The 21,288-nt window shown below is 34.6% G+C and overlaps 1 protein-coding gene across 7 annotated transcripts in view; it reads left to right on the forward strand.

The window, feature by feature from the left end:
• CFAP47 (cilia and flagella associated protein 47) overlaps positions 1-21,288 on the forward strand; it is a 260,862-nt gene that overhangs the window by 5,757 nt on the left and 233,817 nt on the right. For 4 of the 7 annotated variants that reach the window (XR_010355419.1, XM_064407367.1, XM_064407373.1 and 1 more), the window contains exons 3-21: positions 46-161; positions 2,278-2,416; positions 3,588-3,816; positions 4,308-4,462; positions 5,216-5,388; positions 5,942-6,177; positions 6,840-7,032; positions 9,087-9,300; positions 9,677-9,829; positions 10,493-10,682; positions 10,787-10,883; positions 12,116-12,332; positions 12,997-13,241; positions 14,183-14,313; positions 15,419-15,541; positions 16,943-17,074; positions 18,363-18,440; positions 18,985-19,129; positions 20,680-20,774. Coding sequence is in view for 6 of the 7 variants with exons in the window: in XM_064407367.1 (XP_064263437.1) it covers positions 46-161; positions 2,278-2,416; positions 3,588-3,816; positions 4,308-4,462; positions 5,216-5,388; positions 5,942-6,177; positions 6,840-7,032; positions 9,087-9,300; positions 9,677-9,829; positions 10,493-10,682; positions 10,787-10,883; positions 12,116-12,332; positions 12,997-13,241; positions 14,183-14,313; positions 15,419-15,541; positions 16,943-17,074; positions 18,363-18,440; positions 18,985-19,129; positions 20,680-20,774 (3,061 nt within the window). In the remaining variant the exon portion in view is untranslated. The remainder of the gene's footprint in view (positions 1-45; positions 162-2,277; positions 2,417-3,587; positions 3,817-4,307; positions 4,463-5,215; positions 5,389-5,941; positions 6,178-6,839; positions 7,033-9,086; positions 9,301-9,676; positions 9,830-10,492; positions 10,683-10,786; positions 10,884-12,115; positions 12,333-12,996; positions 13,242-14,182; positions 14,314-15,418; positions 15,542-16,942; positions 17,075-18,362; positions 18,441-18,984; positions 19,130-20,679; positions 20,775-21,288) is intronic. The other 3 variants (XM_064407368.1, XM_064407369.1, XM_064407370.1) reach the window with 3 other exon arrangements.

The raw sequence follows: 21,288 nt of genomic DNA on the forward strand, positions 1-21,288 counted from the left end.
GTATTTTCAAGTTCTGGGAAATATTATGTTGTCTTTTCTCTGCAGATTGGTTCCATACTGTGATCTGGAAATAGAGTCAGAGGTTAATTTTGGTGACATGATTGCAAACAATAAACTAGTTACTAAAGAGATTATTATTTCTAACCGTGGAACAATTTCAGGTAAATATTTACTAAGCATTAAATCATAAAAATAGTTTAATTTATTGGAAAAAGTAATTTTATGCAACTTAACACTTCAGTGACCAAGTAGCAATTAACTGGGATTTTGGTTTATAGAGATGGTGAGTACTGTAGCTGCAGGTGTTGTACATGGCCCACTGTTTATGTATACGGTATTTATGTATACTGTTTATATATACAGTACTATATTTCCATTTAGGAAAGAAAAAATACTTTAGAATTTTGAAAAGTTTATGAGTTCTCTACTTTTGAGTCCCATTTGGAAGATGTAAAAATAATAGTTGCTCATTGCCTTAGTGTGGCCAGCATAGACAGCAGCAAATCACGTCTGCTCTTGCTTTGTGCTTCTGTGATCCCCAGACCTGTCTCTTGAATAAACAACTGCAAGTTCCCTGAACTTTCTTAGCTGAAGTCCTCTGTGATGGGAATTGAATTGCATTTGTTGCTAGAAGATAATGAGAAGCCTTTTATCTTGCTGCCATAGCTTTTGAAATCCTGCAGCTTTTACAACAAGCACATCCTTAAATTTCTGTCAGCTGCTATTCCAAGGAGAGTAAGAAACATGGACAAAGGAGTTTAAGAATGCTTATATGATCCAAATAATCTGTTTGACTGCCTTTTGCACTGGACAAAGTTGTAGACACCTTTCTCCAAAGGCAGGGTAGCAAATATGCTGAGTTTCAAACAACAAATTTAAGGCGGTTAATTATTTTTGTTCCTCATTTGTACAGCTTGTTGTTACATGAAAGGCTATCTTTTTATTTGCCTTAGGCTAAAGTTGTGGGAAAATTTCTCTCCCTAGGTTTTCATATGAAATACTGTACCAAGAGAAACTACATGATTACAGAAAGACAGAGTTGCAATATTAAGAAAAAAAAAAGGGCAAATTTCTGTCTAGATGAAGAAGAATCTTTTCAGAAGCAAATATTTTAAGTTTTTTTTTTTTCCATGAAGTACATGGAGAAATTATTGTGGGTGTTTTTCTTAGCCAGTTCATCTTAAAGATGTACCATGTTGTTTATATAATCAGCTCTTTCTCATATATGCTAACTTAATACTCTGAGCAATTATGATTAGGTAAAGAAAATGAGATAACCTACAGTGTGTGTATATATATATATGTACACACACACACACCTACAACTAAGTTGTATGATAATTTTTTTTTTTCATATTGTATTGGGAGCTGTTTCTAATTATAGACTCTGTTGCATGGTACATGCAGGCTGCATGGTGGAGTTTTATAGGATTGGATAAAAATTAGAAAGAAGGTGATGGTTAGTAAAGGATGCCTTGGGGACAGACAAGGGAAGAGCAGCTGGATCTGTGTTTCTGTAGGCTCTGTAAATCATAACACAGCAGGTCATAGTAACAGGCAGCACATAAACTCTGTGAACAGGAGGTGCTCTGTGCTGGCCTGAGACTCAAGGATTATATTTCACATATGCAATGCCTTTCCATGCACTGAAGTAGTCCTTTGGTCCTCCTCATATCAGAGATTATCTTTTATATTAAATCAAAGAGTGCATTTTTTGTACATTTGAAACAATTTCTTTGGTTTTTTTATGATATAATGTCAGATAGTGAATGTTGTTGGTTAACTACTGGATTTTTCACATTTTAAAAAATATTTGTATAACCTAGAAATATTAAGTGTTTTCTTCTGCAGTAACTTGTGTTGAGTGTGAACCGAATAATAGGAACTATTGTTACCCTGCAGCATGCACTTAACTTTTTGGCAATTGTGGTTTCTTAGAGCTTTGTATAATTTGCAGATGTTATTTAGTTACTTCATGATACAGTCACTTTTCTTTGGAATGTGAGTACCTTTCCTGGTGCTCAGGAAAGTACAGGTTAAAAAATGGAATTGAACATGTGGGTGTAATATTTAAAGAAATCCTGGAAATGATGAGCTACTCTTCCTTAGAAATAGCTTGTGAAAAGGTTAAGTCTATGTTTCCTGTTTTCACAGGAAGATATACTGCTTGTGAACATTTGCATTATGTGTTGTATAATTTCAAGTGTGTAATAGGAGCATATAAATCTACAGCTTTATATTGTATAGCATTCTGTTGATTGCTCTGGGTTTTTTTAGGTGTATTTAGAGTATCTTATGATGGGGTTGTCCTGCTTAACATAAGACCCATCAGAGGAGTCGTAAAGCCAAAATCTGTAAAGAAAATTAAAGTGGATGTCTGCACAGATGTACCCGGAATCATCAAAGAAATGATGAAGTGAGTGTATGACTGAAGAAATACAGCTCTGTAAATTCTATTTTTGTCTGTTATTAGTTCTAATCTTTACTATGAATGTTTATCTGAAAAATTAACTTCCTAAGTGTCAGTTGCTGTCTTTAATATTCAGTTTTATTAAATTAATTTGATTATTACAGTATCTCCACAGGAAAATGATGCATAAATTGTATACCTGGTTGCGTTAATAAAAATCTTTCATAATTTGTAATGATCTAGGATGTTTGCACATTTCTCAGAATGAAAATAACAAGGAGCTTTTACCTTTCTGTACATGTTGTGTTCCTTAATTTTCTTACCTTCTGTAACTTCATGTTTTCTTTTAACTCTATATGTTTCAGGAATCTCAGAAACATTCTTGTGTTATTTGGAGTATCTTATTTTCACTGGAGAGGAATGTATTTGCAACACTGGAGTAGATTGCTTTTAAATGCATATCTTATAGAATCCCAGAATCCCGGCATGGTTTGGCTTGGAAGGGACTTTAAAATCCTGTATTTCCAACCCCTCTGCCATGGGCAGGGACTTTCCACCAGACCAAGTTGCTCAGAGCCCCATCCAGTCTGTCCCTGAACACTTCCAGTGGTGTGGAGTCCACAACCTGTCTGGGCAATGTGGGAATAGGGAGTGGTTGATTTCTTGGGTGTTTTGTTTTGGTGATTTTTGGAATCAAGATCAAGCTTCCAGGCAGGAATAGCTGCAGTTCCTTCATGCTTATTCAGATGAACTTCAAATTCCAGTTCCCTACAAGAAAATTAGGTATTATATGCTAAAATTGGTATTTAGATACAAAGACTCTGAGGGACAAGAGCAGTGTATGTTCTCTGTGGACACTGCCTGATTCTTTGCAGTTGTTACTCCTGTAGTTTCAAACATTTAAAAAAAATTCAAAACCAAATCAAACCCAAAACTCTACTATGTAATGTGTGATTTTTCCTGATTGGTGATATTCCTGTTAGGGCATTGTCAAGGGCATGCTCACTGGCCCTGCTCTCCCACTTAGTTTATCTATGGAAAGCCAGTGATTTGAATGCTTGGATCAGGTCATTTTTTTCTTTTTGGCACAGATTCTAATATAAAACAAACTAACCAAACTGATTATTTCTAACTCTTCTCTACATTACCTGTTGCTTCTTGCTGCTCTTACTGGCAGAGTGGAGTTGGAAAGTCGTGGCTGCATTGAAGTATGGATTAAAGGTGTTGTGGTTGAACAAGTTCTAAAAGTTCTTGGAGTGAATTGTGGAAAAGTACTGAAGTGCATTAACTTTGGACCTCTTTACTTTGGGACTTCAAAGACAGAAAAAATACATTTATACAATGAAAGCCCTGAGTGTATGGATTGGGTAGCAGTACTGGAAGACAGTGCCATTGGAGGAGAGATGGTAAGAAACTGCTCTAGTTCTTCTTTTAGCTGAAAACTTGTTTTCATTTCTGCTTTTGCATTTTTTATTTCTCAACATTCATCTTCTAGTATTGTTTACTATGTCATACTGTGTCCTGGTCAATAGTCTTCCTGAAAGCATCTGTCCAACCAACATGTTTTTTATTTCAGTTTAACCCTAGAAATGAGTTTTTCAATTATTGTTTACTAGGAGTTATCAAAATAAAATTTGAGTTCTAAGATATTAATAAACTGTGATTTCACTTGTTTTTCTCAGACAGTGAAATAATCTGAGAATTACATTTGAAAAAGAGAATTCAAGACATTTACATGAAATTGATTTAAAAATTGGTTAATTAGCCATGTGCTATGTAACTATGTGGTTACCATTTTCTGTGTTATTTGTTATATGTGAAAATGTATGTGTAGGAATAAAAACAAACACAAAAGGGAAAGCAGAACAAGCTGAACATATTTTGATTTTTTTTTTAGGGGACAGATCTTCAGGGGAGTACAGATGCTGTTTTACGTGACTTAAGTCTGCAAACTAAAGATGTAGATGTTTCCACTGTGATCTTGTGTGCTCCCAATCAAGGAACTTTGCAGCCTTATGAAAAATCTTTGATTACACTCTGCTTTAGTCCAGAGTGAGTGAGTGTTACCGATTAAATTCACACACACACACACACACACACACACACACAAACGCACACACAAATTGGTTGATCTACACTGTTTTGCAAGAGCTGTGTTAGAGAAAATTTTGAATTAATGTCTGCAAATTATTTCTGAGTAACTTCTTATGTATTTATGTGTGTTAAGTTTCTTGTTGTGATTCTGCAAATAAGAAAGCAAAGCCTGAAGTGTTTATATGATTTTATTTTTTATGATACCCTAAGGGTGTCTTTGGACTAAGAATTGGTTAAAATGGTTTTGTGAGAATAAGAATTTTATTTGATTTTGCTGCATATTAAACATCAAGAGAGTGAAACATTTCGGAGAGGTGTCATCTCATAAAAAAAAATCCAACCCTAAACTAAACATAAAGAAACATTTTTTCATAGATGAGGAAAAGAAAAATCAAATTCTCTCTTGTCGTTTTCCCTTACTTAAATTCAATACAGGTGGTTATTATGCATATGATATTAGTTTAGAAAATTGTTGTAGACTGGAAAAGATATCAAATTACCAGTATAATAAGCACACAAATATTAATGAGCTTAAATTTGTTATTATTTGCATTTTCTGAAGGGAAGTATAAAGATAATTTGTTCAAGCTCTTACTGATGACAAAGAAGCCAGATGGGATGTTTAGGAATATGTCTTGATTTTTTGTGGGCTGGGTTTGGACGTTAATTTTTTTTTTACCATCTTTTAATTTGAGATTGTGACTCTTACAGAAAATTTGAAAGAGACTTTGAAGTGAACGAGGCATCACTGGTTCAAGATTATGTCCTGTTTGTGAGATTTGAAACTGCTGGGAAGAGAGGTGGCTGCATGAAGAACCTCAGTGGTGGTGCCACAGGAACGTGTACAACAAGTACATTAGAAATGGATAGTCACTATCAGAAATGTATATAAAGATGATAAAACTGTATATCTTGACTTTTTAAGCTTAAAAATATGAATTGTCTTAATAGTTTTATGGTAAACCTGCTTTGTTTGTTTGTTTATATCAACACAAATAAATAAACTTGCATCCTGAATGCTTCAGCACTAAAACCTCTTTGAACAGTAAGTAGAAAGGAGGGATTTATGTGTTTCATGAATGAACAACTATCACTTAATTATAAATTATAATAATTATAAATGCAAATATTTGAAGGAAATAAAACAGCCCCAGTCATTTGCAAGTCACTAACACTTTTGTAGTACCACTTTTTGCGTTTTCAAGTCCATGTTTGTTCATCCTCACCTGCCTTACTGAGGGAATGCATTATCTAACAGCTATTAGAAGTAAAGATCTCTGTGTTAGGTTTATAAAAACTGCATTATAAAGCATACTGGCTTGTAGCATTATTTTGTTTTTGTGATTGTACAACTACAGCATGACTTTCCAGTTAGTGAGATAATGGGTGTCAGAGGGATTTTGTTTGTTTACTTGTTTTTGTGTTTGTCTAATGCAGGCAGTCATTCTCGTCATGTGGACTTGGCTTTGAAGGGTTCTGGGTTTCCTGTCATATTATCTTTTAAGCCAGGAACAGTAATTAATTTTGAGGACTGTTATTTGGGTGAACAAGCACAAGTTTTGTGCACAATGAAAAATGAATCCAAGTTCCTTCCAGTAACATTCAGATTCCGCAAGACTGCTCACTTCAATGTTTCTCCTGCAAGAGGAAAACTTAAAAAAAAATCTGAAAAGGTAACTCTCTCTTAGGTTATGTAACTGTGCAGATTATTTTACAGTGGTTAGCAGTAGAATTTCTTGAAAGTAAACCAGAGGAATTTCATTTCAGTAGCAATGGCTTTTAATATCAGCCATATACATTTTTTACAGTCTCTTAATGTTCTTTCTGTACTCCAGGAAGCAACAAATATTGTTTTTAATTAGGAAAAAAGATTGCAGTACTAAGGAACTTTACAAGGGTTTTTCCTATCTATAATTATTTTTTTAGTGACTTGAGAAGTTGATTTATATGCAGATATTTTCGAATAATGCTTTTAATTTGTTTCATTAAATCACAACTACTCAAATAAGACAATTTTTTTTTTAATGGGAGAAACTTGGTGAACAGTAAGTCAAATATGGAAACAAAATTTCCCAAACCAGTAAGTCAGGGCACAGGATTTCTCTCAGAAGTGAAAAAATGAGACTTTGTTGTGTTTTGATGTGTCACATTTTTATGTTACCTTATACTGCTAATTTTAATGTGCCTCTTGGCATATTCTGCAAGCCCTGTTTTGAAAATCTGTTTTAGAGGTAAGTGTGGAGAGAAGTGACTCAGGGACTCAATCATATAGAGAATTACACAAAACTTGACTCTTTATTGTCTCATATGTCTCATAATGAGTTTTCTTTTCCAGGAAGTGAGGATTTCATTTTCTCCACATCAAATAGGAAAATTTGAGATGAAGCAAATTATTGATATCATTGGTACAGGAGTAGATAAAAATAATGTAGAGGTTTTGAAGACAAAACCCTTTCATCAAATATATTTGACCTTACTTGGTGTGTGCAAATCTAAACGAACAAGCATTATATTCACACTTAATCCTGGTAAGATGCTAAAAACCTAAGTGATAAGTGATAAAATGTTTTAAAAGCACATTTTTAGCGTTGTAGAAGTGATATTTTTTTTTTACTATTTTTAGTTTGCTTGTTAAAAGTAATATCTCATTGGGACTGGAGGGAATACTCAGTTGTATGACATATGTCCCATAAGACTGCAAAACAAAGGCTAAAATGGTAGACTCTCCCATAATTGTGTCAAAAATGGTATCAAAAATTTAACTATTAAAGCACAAGTTTCATCATATGATTATCTGAATTTAAATTTATAAGGCTCAGTTTTTGCAAGTGATGCCACTGAACAGTGCTAAGATGTTTCAGGAGTAAATTGAGAGCTATGTAAAGCACAGGAAGAACTAGGAAAGATAACAGAATATTCTTCACTGATTCAAAGTTATTGCTACCAATGAATTTGCCAGAATATTCGTCACTGATTCAAAGTTATTGCTGCCAATGAATTTGCCAGTACATACAGCTTGCTACAGCTCCTGTATCCACTGACTCTTCCCATCCCTTGAAGCCTGTGCCAGCATGAAGAGTTTTTCAGGATATCCAATAATTAGTCTATGATTTGTTCTTTGTGTTCCAAATGTTTTCCACAAACAACCACTTTGCAGTAGATTTGATTAAGCTGTTACTGGATTATAAACCTGTCACGGCAAACATGATTTTTTCTAACATCAAATGTGCTGCAGATTCTGCAGCACCAGTGCAATCTCCAAACCTGTGCACTGGTGCACGTGGGGCTGTGTGTAGATCAGGAGGGGAACTTGAATTCCCTTTACCTGCTGCCAGCTTGAGATGTACTCCCTAATGAGAAACAGGAAGGCAATACCCATTTTTTCCATTGTGGGGGAGTAAAAAGTGAAAGTTATTGGAAAGTCATGGTAAAATGCTGTTCTGCCTACAAATACTGGAAAGATTGACAAACCTGTGAGCATTCCTGCTACTTTCAGGAAAATATTTCCAATCCATGGCTATCCACCATGGTTTGATGAGAAACTGGTTTGGCAATCTCTTTGTTTTATTTTTGAGATCCAGAGTTCCTTTAGTTTTCCTCCTTCAGAAACCCAATTAGAAGAAGTGGGCTTTTTGCTTCAAAGATTTTATGTAGTATTCAAGCTTTTAAGGCTTTCTACATGTTCTTGTCTACCATTTGCTCTATTAATGTCCTGTTCTGGTCCCATTTGCAGGTTTATAAAAACTTTACGAGCGATCTCTGCTTTTTGATTTTAAACTTCATTGAAGTGTAGAGGAAAAATGATTTTTGGGGGTTTTTTTAGATTCTTTTCTAGTTGGTTCTATATCTTCCTGTTACCTTATCCCTGTGTCTGTGGATGAATATGTGTAGTTGTGTCTCTGTATTCAGGTGAAGGCAGGAATGAAGCTTCTTGCAAACTGTGCCTTTGTGGCCACTGAAGTTTTAATCACTTGACTTAGAAGATGGAAAGCAGTTTTTGATTTTTTTGTTGGTGGATTAAAGTAAGGCTAAAGTGGGTTAAAAATTATGTTTAATGATAATTTTTTTTTTTTTTTGCAGGTGAGGGAGGAAAGGGCAGTTGAAATTTGACCTTATTTCTGCCGTAGTTTTCTCTTTAATGTCCATGTATATGTGCTTTTCTAAAACTAGAGTGAAAAAGATCTGAGCTGTCTTTTTAGTAGTTCTAGCTTGGAAGGTTTTGTCAAAATTCATGCCTCTGTTTGCAGCCCTTAAGGCAAGCTTTGGGACACTGTGATTTGTGTTGTGACAGGCAGCTCTGAGTGTCTGATGATGTGTCTGTGCAAGACATAGCATCACAGCTGGACACAGTGGTTTGAGCTCTGGTGTTTGTTTCTGTGACCCAGGCCAAGGCAAGCAGTTGGCTCTTGGTATGATGTGAATTGTGAATGGCTTCTTCTCTCTTGTCTGAGAAAAACACTATGGGATGGGCGACTGACTGTTGTGCTGCTGGGTAGACCATTGTAAATTTAATATATTTTCTAAGACTTTGAATTTTGTTTAGAAAATATTAGTTAAAGTTTGGGTTTTTTTTAATTTTAAGGTCTAACACCTTTGATTTCCAATGCAACTGGACAGTTTGTAGCTCGTGGCACAGGACAGCCCAGTGATACAGCACCTGTGGCAATCCTTAAATCAACCCAAACACAAATCCATACTCACCGGCAAAACAGGAATTGTGAGGATGATGCACTTATAGCCTTTCCTAATGATCGTGCAGCCAGCCTTAGGCCTAGTGAATGGAATAAAAAGTACAGGTAAAAAATACATGAATCTAATATTTAAACCCACACATTGATATATATATTATAGTGGATCAAGACTGGTTACTCATATGACAGTTTGCTGGGTTTTTTTCAGGCTGAAAGTACTTTAAAATTCATTGCATTCTGGAGTCTCTTGCACATAAATTTATTGAGTTTTCTTTTGTGAAACTACAAATGTAGCTATTACACTTGCAATATTTCATTTTTATGGTTGCCTTTACAAATTCAAATATTAATAATCAGCTGGGATAAAAAGAATGTTTGAAATGAAATATATATATATCAAAATCAATTATGTTTTCATTTTAACAAGACCCAGTATCATTATACATGTATAATGAAACTACAATTCTCTTTAAATATTTAGGACTATTTTCACAAAGACTGAGAGATATAATTACGTAGACCCAGAATTTGCTTATACTGAATCTGAACGACAGTCAAGAGAAGGAAGGAGAAAAAATTATGTACACTTCATTTCCCATTTAAGACAGCGTCGTTTAGAGAAAGAGGCTGCTAGGTAAGACTTGGTTTAAAGGGTAAATAAATACTTCAGGCTCGTACACAAAATATGTGAATATAGATGCAGAATTAACTTCGTGGCACTGATCATATACCTAAATTTGTCCCATGCCAATATGTTTATGATCTTGGGACTTTCATTTATAATGCATTCAAAAGCTGTTTGTTTCAAGTATTTAGACACATAGAGATCACTTTCTGGGTGAAATGCAGGGATAGAGGCTGAGCACTTGAAATTAAGCTAAAAGTGAATGTAAATTAAAGTGTCAAGTTTTGAGAATGCTTAGTTATGGTTAATAGGAAAAAAACATAACATTGATTGTTTTGGATTCTCTTTTTATAATAAATATGTATTTCCAACTAGGATTTCTAGCTTATCCCAAGTGACAGATTTAATACGTGAATTATTATATATTCTGTGCACTGAAGCAGATGGAGTCCTTTAATCTGACTGGTCCTCTAGATTTATCTTACAGTAAAAACCAAAATTATAGAAGCATTTTCAAGGTATTTTTTGTGCTTGAGGGTTTTTTAAATAATGAAATATTCCTACTTAAAATATGATTTGTTTTGTTTAAAAATATTAAATAATTTGATGTGTAGATCATGAAATGCTCAAATGTTTAGATTTCCACATTCTTTTTTTTTTCCTTCCCTCTAGGCAGTTTTTTATTTATAACAATCCTGTGAGCATAGGCATTAAACCAGCTAAAGGTCTTAAGTCACCAAACCTCTCAATAACAGATTTTCCCATGGAGAAGCCACAGCCCGAAACGCGTCCTTTAGATGACAATTGCATGTTAACTAGTCGAAAATTGGCAGCAATTGTTTCTAAATCTACAAACCAAGGAGTAAGTTAAATAGTTGAGTAGTATGTGGGCATAATGTTCTTACCATATAAGAAATCATATGAATTTTGATCCTGCTCTGAGGAAGTGTCTTGTGCTTATCACAGGTTTGGAGCTGGCTTAGTCCTATGCCATCTTCTGACCAGGAGAAGGAAGATTGTAGTCTAACTTTGACACACAAACAGCTTCATCAAATATTCATTGGTAAGATTTTTATGGTAAGATTTTTAATTTGGTTGCTAAATGCATATAGTTGTTATAAAAGCACTTATGTATACTAACATGTTTTATGATTATAGCTGTTCATCCTAAACAGAAAACAGTTTAATTTGGTAGGCAGCTTGAGACCTACAGTAGCATTTCACTAAAGCTTTGTAATTCTCAGCAATACTGAGATATGATTAGGTATGAGCGTGTAAAAGAAGAGTTTCCTTTGAAGTCTGCTCATATCACAACCTCTTACAGAGAAATCACCACAGCATTGTGTGAGAGTTGCTCATCCCCTTCGGCCTTGTTAGTGAGTAGTACTGGACCAGCATTAATATCAGCAAGGTTCATGGAAGTGCTCAGAATATTTCTGGGAATTAACAGTGAAGATTGATGCACCCAAAACCTAAAACTTCAGGATTCTCCATCAAAAGAATTTCAGGATAATGTTCTGTGATGGGGAGTCACACCTTCTAAAACTTCTTAGTGACTTATTAACAGCACTTGTTACTGTTTCAGGTCTATTTTTAGTCAGCTTTTTTCCAGTAAATTTTTTTGCAGCATAAAAGAGAATTTTCAGTACTTCCTGGGCTTTTTAAAATTTTCAGTCAAGCCAAAACTTGAATAGTGTAACTGTGTGAACTGATACATTTGGGGAAAGGAAGAGCAAGATAAACATCAAAATACAAAAAGTACTAAGAGGTTTGATTGGTGCCATGAGCACTCAAGTTAATAGACCAGCCTAAAAACTGGTGATAGCAGTAAACTAGGTGAAGTAATTCTGTGACCATCACAGGACGTGAATTATCAAGTCACATGGTTGCACATCAGGAAGCAAACCAATATGTTGCATACATAAACTTTCAGTGAATTGGTGACAATTTGTCCTTTTAAATAGCTGCTTAACAAAAAGAAGTATCTGTGGTTATTAATAACCCTGTTAGTAGTGAGCACATTGATTTCCTTTTTTGCCAGTTGACTAAAGCAAGCACAATTAAAAATTAAATGCTTCTGGCTTTTGATTTGTACTGCTGAAAACACTCAGAGAACATTGATGATATTTGCTTCCACATTTCAGTGATAATTTGTTCCACCACAGGATTTTTGTAGCTGACTAAGTTTGTAATTTGAAAGACTATAACATTTGGTCATAGTATTTAAGTAGTTATTTTTCCTTCCATTAGCTTTTACCTTTTAATGTTGAGGATCATATTTCTTATATAATTCAGGTCCTTCTACTATAGATTTTGGTGATGTTTGTGTGTATTCTACAACAACCAAAGAACTGCACATTATCAATAACTTGTCAGTTCATATTTGGATACAAATTGAGATTGAAGTTGCAGAATTGCAGGAGACATCTCCATTGTCTCAGGTGGTGCCTCCTCTGACAAAAACTCATATTCCAGTTGTGTTTGAGACAGTTAATGCTGGAATGTTTAAAAGGTAAGCCTTTTCATATTTGTCTTGATTTACACATTTTCTTGGCAGTAGTAAGTTTCTCTTTAAAATATCACCTGGCTGATTTTAAAGTGTAGTCATGATAATTCTTAATGGTGTACATTCTTCTATGGTGACGTTTCAATAATCAATGCAGTTTTGTGTCGCAAATTTTTCCTAGTACAATACTGTTTCTTGTTTTTGATTTTGCACCACCAACAAAAATCTGTCCTGTGAAAAGCCTTATATAGCTAGAGGTGCAGCAGGGAAAAAATGTTTGTTGTTATGTTGTATTTGCTAAGAGAAATTTTTGTGGAAAATACTGTTCTCTTTCCAACCTAGAATTCCATCACTTGCATCAATGCTCAGGTCTTTTGATGCAGATCATGGGAAAATGTATTAAAAAACTGTTCTCTAGCTTGCTGGTATGAACTCTGTGTTTTCTAATGTTAAAACAACTGTGTGAGGCTGATCATTCTTGAGGATGATCTTCACTTCTGACATGATTTAAGTAGTATGCAAAACAATTCAAAACTTTTTTCACTCTTGTATTCGCACTCAATTGTTAAGTATTTTCTTGTTAGTGGCTATATTTCAGATAAATTTTACTCTGTCTGTAAGAGAACAAATGCATTAAAATATTGAGAGATAAATATTTTTTGTGTTACAGCTGTTTCAGTTACAAGATAAACAACCAACACATTGGACATGTGCTGGTAGCTGCACATGCAATGCCTATTGAACTTCAGCTGTCTAGAAGGGAACTGGTTTTGACTCCTGTTTCTGGCTGCCTAGCAGGGACAGAGTTTAGAAGAACTGTCAGGGTGTGCAACCCCAGAAACCATCCTGCTGGCTTTACTTGGAGACCTGTAACTGGAGATAGAAAATCTGCATTTACTATAAAGCCAACCAGAGGTATGCTATGCAAATACAGTGTGTGTATGCATCTTATATGTCAACAGTATTAAAAAAGACTAACATTTAGCTGATGCTATAAACTATATTTTTAGATTTCTGTCAATATCAGTGTGTCCCAAAAGCAGTATCAGATCACAGCTTAGCACCACAGCAGCATTCTCTATGTAAACCCTGCCCTGAATGCACACTCAGTCCAGCTCCCTGCTTCCATGCCCAGCCAGCACTGCTTGTGTAAACATTTTTCTCAGCACAGATTGCTGACATTTCAAGAGTGGGGCAGCAACATCATACAGCTCATCAGGATCGGAAATTTTCCAAAAGCACTGAATGAAGCTGCTAAAAAGTTGATGAAGGTTGAATAACATAAATGGAATTCAGTCTGGAATTAGTCTGCATTTGCATCATGGATCAGTATTTGTTAGATGCGTGTATAGCTTTTACCTTCTTCTCTTTGAAAAATAACACTCTGTAGTGATATGCTGGAGCTCCATTATTAAAAAACAAACTGCTAACTGTATTGGATTTGGTATGCTCTGATTCTTGAGAAAAGATATTTCTGCTAGTACAACTTCAGACTCAGTTGCAAGCAAAAAAGTGTATATGATCTTTCCCCAAGCTGCTATTCTGCAGGAAAGATAGTCTGTTATTTTATTTTTCTTTTCAGTGTTGACTGTTAGAGTAATTAATGCCTAAAAATACCAGTAAACTTTGAGTGTTTTACTGCAGGATAGTAATAAATAGATTATGCAATGCTCATGACAATCCAAGACCTAATTTTACTTAATTCATCATGCTGTTCATCACCTAAGAAATGTAGGCTTACATTCAGTAATAGGTCATTTCACTTTTATTTGCCTATGTTATTTCTAATTATACAATGCAATTTGACTGTTGTTCATGTGTATGCTATAACATCTGAATTGTGTACATATATTTAGGGTATGTGGAAGCCTATAGTGAGTTGGAGTGTGAAGTTGTTTGGCATCCAGGGTTCAACAGTCCAGAAACAGGACAATTCACCTTGTCTGTGCGCAAAGGAAATTCAATTAACTTGAAATGTTTTGCAAAGGTAACAATTCATGTGACAGCATTAGAGAAGGAAAATGTGTAGATTTCTTTAAATAAATAATACCTTAAAATATTTCTATTATAATCTGGTTTTTATTAGCATATTTTAATTTCATATAGCTTTTACTTAACATGTTTAACGAAAGAGTATGCTCCATAGACATGATGGAGATGGCAAGGCAAAGACAATTTGCCTTTTCCTTGCTTTTGATGATGTTCTTCCTTTGGCATCACAGCTTAGTGGTCCTTATATAGTATGGACTAGTTATTGTGCTTGCCTAGTTTGACTAAACAAATGTTGAGAGAGGATACAACAGGTTTTTATATATATATTGTTTATTAAAGGAATAAAAATCTAGGTGTGCATGGGAAGGTATGTTTCAGAGTTTCAAGTAAACAACAGACTCTTAATTTAATTGTGTGTGGTTATTTGAACATAGTATTTGAGAAGCAGTTCTAGGTAGTCTTCTAAACAGTGACATTCAGCTTTGGTTACCTATTTGTTGTCTTTCATTGCATACCAGGAAGTATGAAGAAGAAATAATTGGGTTTTTTTCCCACTCTATTCTACTGGCTACATGTTCTAGAACTTTTACTGGGAGCCAAGAAAACTTTTCACTTTCTTTTGATGAGCCTGTTTTCGTTTCTGTTTTTTTTTTTTTTTTTTCCCAGTAGCTATTTTTCTTTTCTTCCTCTTCTTTTGAAGTCTTGGAAGTTTGCCATGTGTAAACCGGGATTTGTGTAAATTAGAATATTTGCAATTCTACTGCTATTAATATTTCTGAAATATCTTGTCCTGATCACACATTTGGAATTAATGAAGTTTTTACTGTTAAATGAAAATATTTTTATTGGTCTTGAAATTAGTCCAGAAATATCTGTAGGGTTGGTTGAGTCTGTTCAATTTGAATCTAGATAAATTTTGTGCATTGAGCAAATCTTTTCTCACACTTAAGCTGTGTTTTCCTATTTGAATACTTCCAATTTATGCATTTGCACAACTATATTAGCTCATTATGTGATAAAAAAATTAGGCTGAATTATTTATTGTACTTAGGAATATGTTATATGGTTTGCTTGTTTTTTCTGTCTCTTTTTTTTAATAGTTTGGTGCTACTAGAGTTCAGTTGGTGGCTCACAGTATATCCTTTGCTCACAGTCCACTTGGTTTCACTACTTGTAAGACCGCCACTATTCTAAACACAGGACACAACCATGCATACTTCCAAGTAAGAGAAAATTATTTCTAGCACACTTATTTCCTTGGGTTAGGTAGCAGAAGGGAGTTGAATTTACCAGATGATGTTATGGTTTTGTGTTTTCAGTTATTAAATATGCATCCATTAAGGTTTTTGTGACATTTTCTGGAGAAACAAGACTGATGTAAATAGGAATTCTGGCCCTCTGTAAAATTTGCACTGATGAGTAGATGAGACAAAAGACAAGCAAAGTGGTGATGGCCTAAATGATTCTGGCAGTTTCCTGGGGCCAGGGTTGAGGGTAGAGTCCCATACAGGGGTACCCTATGGAAAAGCATTTATTGGATGTTCTCCTGCATTGAGAGACAGAGCAAACTGTCTGGTCATCCTGCCCTTGCTGCCCAGTCAGTGCATGCAGGACCCAGAGCAGTCACAGCACAGGGGGTGACTTTGCTAAACCAATATCCAGGGGAAAGAGGGGCTCTGCAATGAATTGAGGAAGGGATGAGATGGATGCCAGAGTGGGTAAATACAATACACAAATTAGTAGGAAACCTACCTTCATTAATTTTGCTGATCACAGAATAATTGCTGCATTTAGTGAAGGAAAATAATTTTCATTAAAATCCTCAGAGTTTTTGTTACTTCATTATTACAGTACTGAGAAACATGATTAATTTATTTTGATTTGTACCAGATTTCTCTTTTATCAGCTGAGCATTGAATAACAAGTAGTACCATAATGTTGGAGGCTGGGCCTGAGAGAATAAAATCAGCATAGCCAGTAACACAAACAAATATACCCAGCCTTTATAGCCTCCAGAATTACTCTTAAGCCAATTAAGAATTACTCTTAAGATTTATCTGGTTGGTCTTGGTCACTATCACTTGTGTAGATATACTTTAAAAAGCTGTCTGTTAGGAGTGCATTAGAAGAGAAGAAATTCCTTTTTGTGTTTTCTAACTGTGGGTAAACTGAGTATTTACTTCTAATATTATCACCGAGCTACACAGAATTGGGATTCTGTGTCCCATCTTACTGTGAATGTCAAAAAAGGAGCAATGAATTTATTTGTCACTGAAAAAAATGTTTTGTAGAATATTTGGAAGACTTACTAGGTAACAAATCTTAATTTTGATAACTTACTGAAAACAGCAAAATACTCCGAACTCCAAGTTTCCAATTGGTAGCAAAAAATTATTTCATAGTAAAAACTGACAGTTATGTTTAGAAATCTGTCACTTTATTTTGTTTATTTGCATTTTTCCCCAAACTTCTAAGTCCAAGTTAGCATTATATGATGTGAAGGTTCTCCTTGTAAGAATATAAAAGCTTTAGGATAGATATATTGATATAAATAAAACAAAAACAACCAAAACAAATGAATGAAAACACCTTTTTCAGTATGTTTCTTGTTTGTGTTTGTGAAGGTTCTTGACTCCAGCCCAGTGCCTGGAATGAAAATCACACCCACTGAAGGAGTGATACCTGTGGGAGGCCTTGTTGATTTCAAAATCTCTTTCACTCCAAAGGCACGCATGAGTTTTGATAAAAAAGTGGAGGTATTTCAAAATGGGAAAAACTTTGGCTTTTGAGTGTTATTCTGTGTTTATGTGTGTATGTTCATGCATCTTTTGGATTGGCAGTGTTCTAATGCTTTTTAAGAATAAGGTTTTCTTGCAGCAGATCATTACTATCAGTAACCTATTCTATTTTTTTTTTGTCTCAGAAGTATCAAAGCAGCCTCTCAGTTTGAGCTGATTTATGCTATACCCTGAAAAGCTGTTGGAAGTAATGGGTGATTGTTCTTTACGAGATAATGTAGACATATCTGCAGTTTCTGTAATCTATAGAGAGGCAAGATTGGAATACTCAAATGTTTTTAGTTTATTGACTTCTTTTTGTGTTTTTCTCAGAGATGGCTCTACTATTAGATTTACTTTGATAGTAGGTGCGCAATAAACAGGTAACATATTTTGTTTTCTGCATGCCTGGTTCCTGAGATAAGTAAGATTGGAAAAGAAAGATTCTATCAAGGGCCTGAATTTTGCTACCATTTCTGACTGATCCTGGATTCACCTTTGTCTGGGGCTGCATCATGCCTGTCAAATCTAGTATTCAGATATCTAGTATTATTTTTTCTATTCAGATATCTAGTATTATTTTTTCTATTTTTACAACAGATTTAATATTCCCCAGAACAATAGTGTTTACCTTGTACCAGCACCTCTGTCAAGCCACGTGTGTTGTGATACACATTCCAATCCTCACAGCTGCTGAACACAGATTTTTCCTGTTGGAAAAAAATACTCATTCTAGTAACACAATCTCCTGTGATATTATTTTTTCTCCACAATTGGGGAAGACTGGTCACTGGTCTTTCTTACAGCTTTGCACTGTGGGTGGCTTTTTTCTTTTTTTCTTTTTTTCTTTTTCTTTTTTTTCTTTTTCTTTTTTTTTTTTTTGGTGTAGGTTTTTTTTCTTTTTTTCTGGATTTTTAGTTAACAACTATATTTATCTAGCTATACTGTCCCAGATGTGGTATACCACAAAGGCATGATTTGAAGCCACACGTCACTAGAATCTGTGTGTATATGTTCTAGAAAATGAAGGCATTTACTTTATCTCTTCCTATTTCTGAAGCAAAAAAAGCATTATATTATAGGGGCAGAGTTACTTTCATATTTTCAGTGCAATTTATACTCATTCTCTCTGCTCTCTATATCTGTGGGGTAGGATTGGGTTGGGTTTTTTTGTGTTAAACTTTTTTCATGTAATTATGAGAGATTTGGTGAGATAGTTATGTTAAAATGACCTTTTTCACAGTCCTCGTGTTGTCCCTTCACTTAGGTAGCAGTGAGGAATGCAGCAGAACTCATGCTTAGGATCAGTGGATTTTCAGAGATCACTGAAATAGACATTGATGTGGTAAGTGTGAAGAAATTGTAGCAATTGGTAAGATTGGTTAAGTATTTTGCTTTATCTAGATGTCAAAGTGGCTCCTCTCTATTTAATGTTTTTAATTTCTTCCTAAACTAACATCCCAAGAAAATGATCAAAGAGATGAATTAGGAAGAGATATTAAAACCCAAATGTACATGTAACAATTACACTAAATTATAGCTGACAGCTTTCGTTTTTGAATTTGGCAATCTGGAATAAGTATGTTAAAAGGGAGAGTATTTCTTAAGGTGGTTATGGCAAAAAATGCAATAAAGGGAAAAGTAAGTCACTGATCTGTTTACTGAATGATTAAAACTTTTCTGATGGTGTAACTGGACTTGATATTAAATTCTAAACTCTTCTATTTTGTGTCCTGGAAAGATTTTAAAGATAAGAGTTATGTGAGACTATTGATTACCCACCTATCAACAAAAAAAATTGATTTGTTATAAATATTTTTTCACATTATGTTCAATTATAAACTTGACTTCACAATGCTTTGACCCATTTTTCTTCTTTAAACTTACAGAGAACATTTGAATATCAAGGTGTTTGTGTTGGTGCTACAAAATCAATTCCATTTTTGCTGCAGAACAAAGGACAATCTTGTACCAGAGTGCAGTTTGATTTTTCTAAGCATATAGATTTTAAATTGAATGCTGAAGACAATTCAGGTATTTGCTTTTGCTATAGCAAAATTTTTATTAAATAAAGAATGAATAATGCTGAGAGAAAATCCGTCAGACTATTTCTGGTAGCCAAATTTTCTGATATAAGAAAAGCTAAAGCAATTATTTTAAAACTGTTGCTTAATATAAATTAAGAGGAAACATTTTGGTTTGCATATAAGATGACATTTGACAAATAAATATTTGCAAAGTGTCAGGTTGCCTGTAGATCTATTTTTTCTGCATTTTTTCCTCTCCAAAGTTGGTAAGATATAATAAAAAATATGAATACCCTCTCAGCAGTTAAAATAAAGTATTAAGAAACCCAAACAAACAAAGCCAAACAATTGTATTAATTTCCTATTAATGGAATCATATCTGCTTTTTGGACAATATTTACCCTTTGATTATTTAATCACCAGTATAAGGGTTTTTTTCTTTTTCCCAAAGAGACAGGGTGTCTGCAGGTTAATGACAGGCCCTCTGTTCTGCATGAATGCTCAGCTCAGGAAGTTATTGTGGCAGCAGTAGAATTGAATTCTTTTTTGCTTGGTAGAACTAGTGCAGATTCTTATCCTGCACGTTGTTGCCCATGGCTTTTCTACTTCAGTCATGGCATCTCCTTGGATGTTTCCACCATCATTATTCACAAGACAATTTTGCAGGGACAAGCGGCCTTACAAGCAAAGCTGCAAACTCAGGAAATTAAGACACTTTCTTTTGCAAGGCAGTATTATAAAATTTAGTTGTATCTTTATGCTGAATGATGCATATGTGGGTGATGCAAAAAAATTATCTCCCCAAATTAGAGGGGTTTTCTTACCATGTGGTGCACTTAAAAGGGAAGAGAAGGTGAGGGCTCCTAGTCAGTCTTAATTTCCAAAAGAACTGTAAGGCTCTTTACAACAGGCAGGCAGCCAGCATGGGATCAGACTCATTGCACATGATCTCTGGATTAGAGTTTGTGCTTGAAACCACTCATGTGACATCCAGTCAGATTCAATACTCACATTGTGAATACTGGATGAATACTCCTGGTGTTCCATGATGAATACTGATCTTGGAGGAATATTGCCTTTGCTGGAAACCTATGCTTCTGCCAGTGCCTTAAAATGGAACATGGAAGTCTGAAAAATGAAGCAAGCCTTTTTGGAAATGTAGATTATGCCTAAAAGTTATTAGAAAAAAAACACCACAAACCAGTTTCAGCCAATTATTTTTATCCCTGTGGTGTTACTTTATTATGTAATTAACTCTTTTAGCATAACATTTTACTCAAAGGTAAAGGACAATGTTATTTTGGGGTTTTTTTTTGGTCGGAAATACTGTGTTCTCCCAAATGAATAACTTCCATGAACATTGCTGGTGATTGCCCAAAATTACCTTCAGAATCCTTATGAGAGATACTATGTTCCATTGTAACTTTGTGAGAAATGCTTACCATGCAAATATGTAGATTCTTGATACTAGAAATCCCTTTAAAATACTGCAGCTATTATAAAGTTGATATTTCATGCAGTACCATCTGTAATTTGATTCTGAATTTTGTTTGGCAGCAATTGATCGTTCTCGTTCAAAGCCTAATCTCTACTCAGTTTACTTAAAGGAGGGGTCATCTTTGCAATGCTTCTTGACCTTTGCACCAAAAATGGTAGGTTTATGGAACAGTGGTGATTAAGTTAATTAAAATGAGGCTCTGTGATATTTCTGTGGTGGGAGAATAGAGACTTTAGATGAACATTTTAGTCTCTGCAATAGTTGTATAATTAGTAATGCAATTCTTCAGACAACAAGTTCTTAAATAACCTTTTTATAACTTCAAGTGTTTGCATACACAAAGAAAACACACTTCCTCAATGGATTAAAAATGGTGTAAACTAACACTGAAATGTCATACCACACATTCATGAAATCATTCAACAAACCAGCAGCTGCCTTCTTTTTGCAGCTGTTCTCGCCTGTATTCCCAGATGACCAAGAAACTGCAAATGTACATGGGTTCTATGTGTCATAAAGATTGGAAAAGTTGCTTTCTGGTTGAGCTATTTGAGTGGAAAAAAATTGAGATATGGGACTTTAAGTTACTGTCAAATCTGAAAAATAGCATTTTATTGGCAGTAACTGTCAATAGAGAGTACTCAAGTGAATTTTAAATCCAACCCCTT

The sequence above is a fragment of the Passer domesticus genome, chromosome 2 (assembly GCF_036417665.1).
Source record: "Passer domesticus isolate bPasDom1 chromosome 2, bPasDom1.hap1, whole genome shotgun sequence".
In the NCBI taxonomy this organism is placed as follows: Eukaryota; Metazoa; Chordata; class Aves; order Passeriformes; family Passeridae; genus Passer; species Passer domesticus.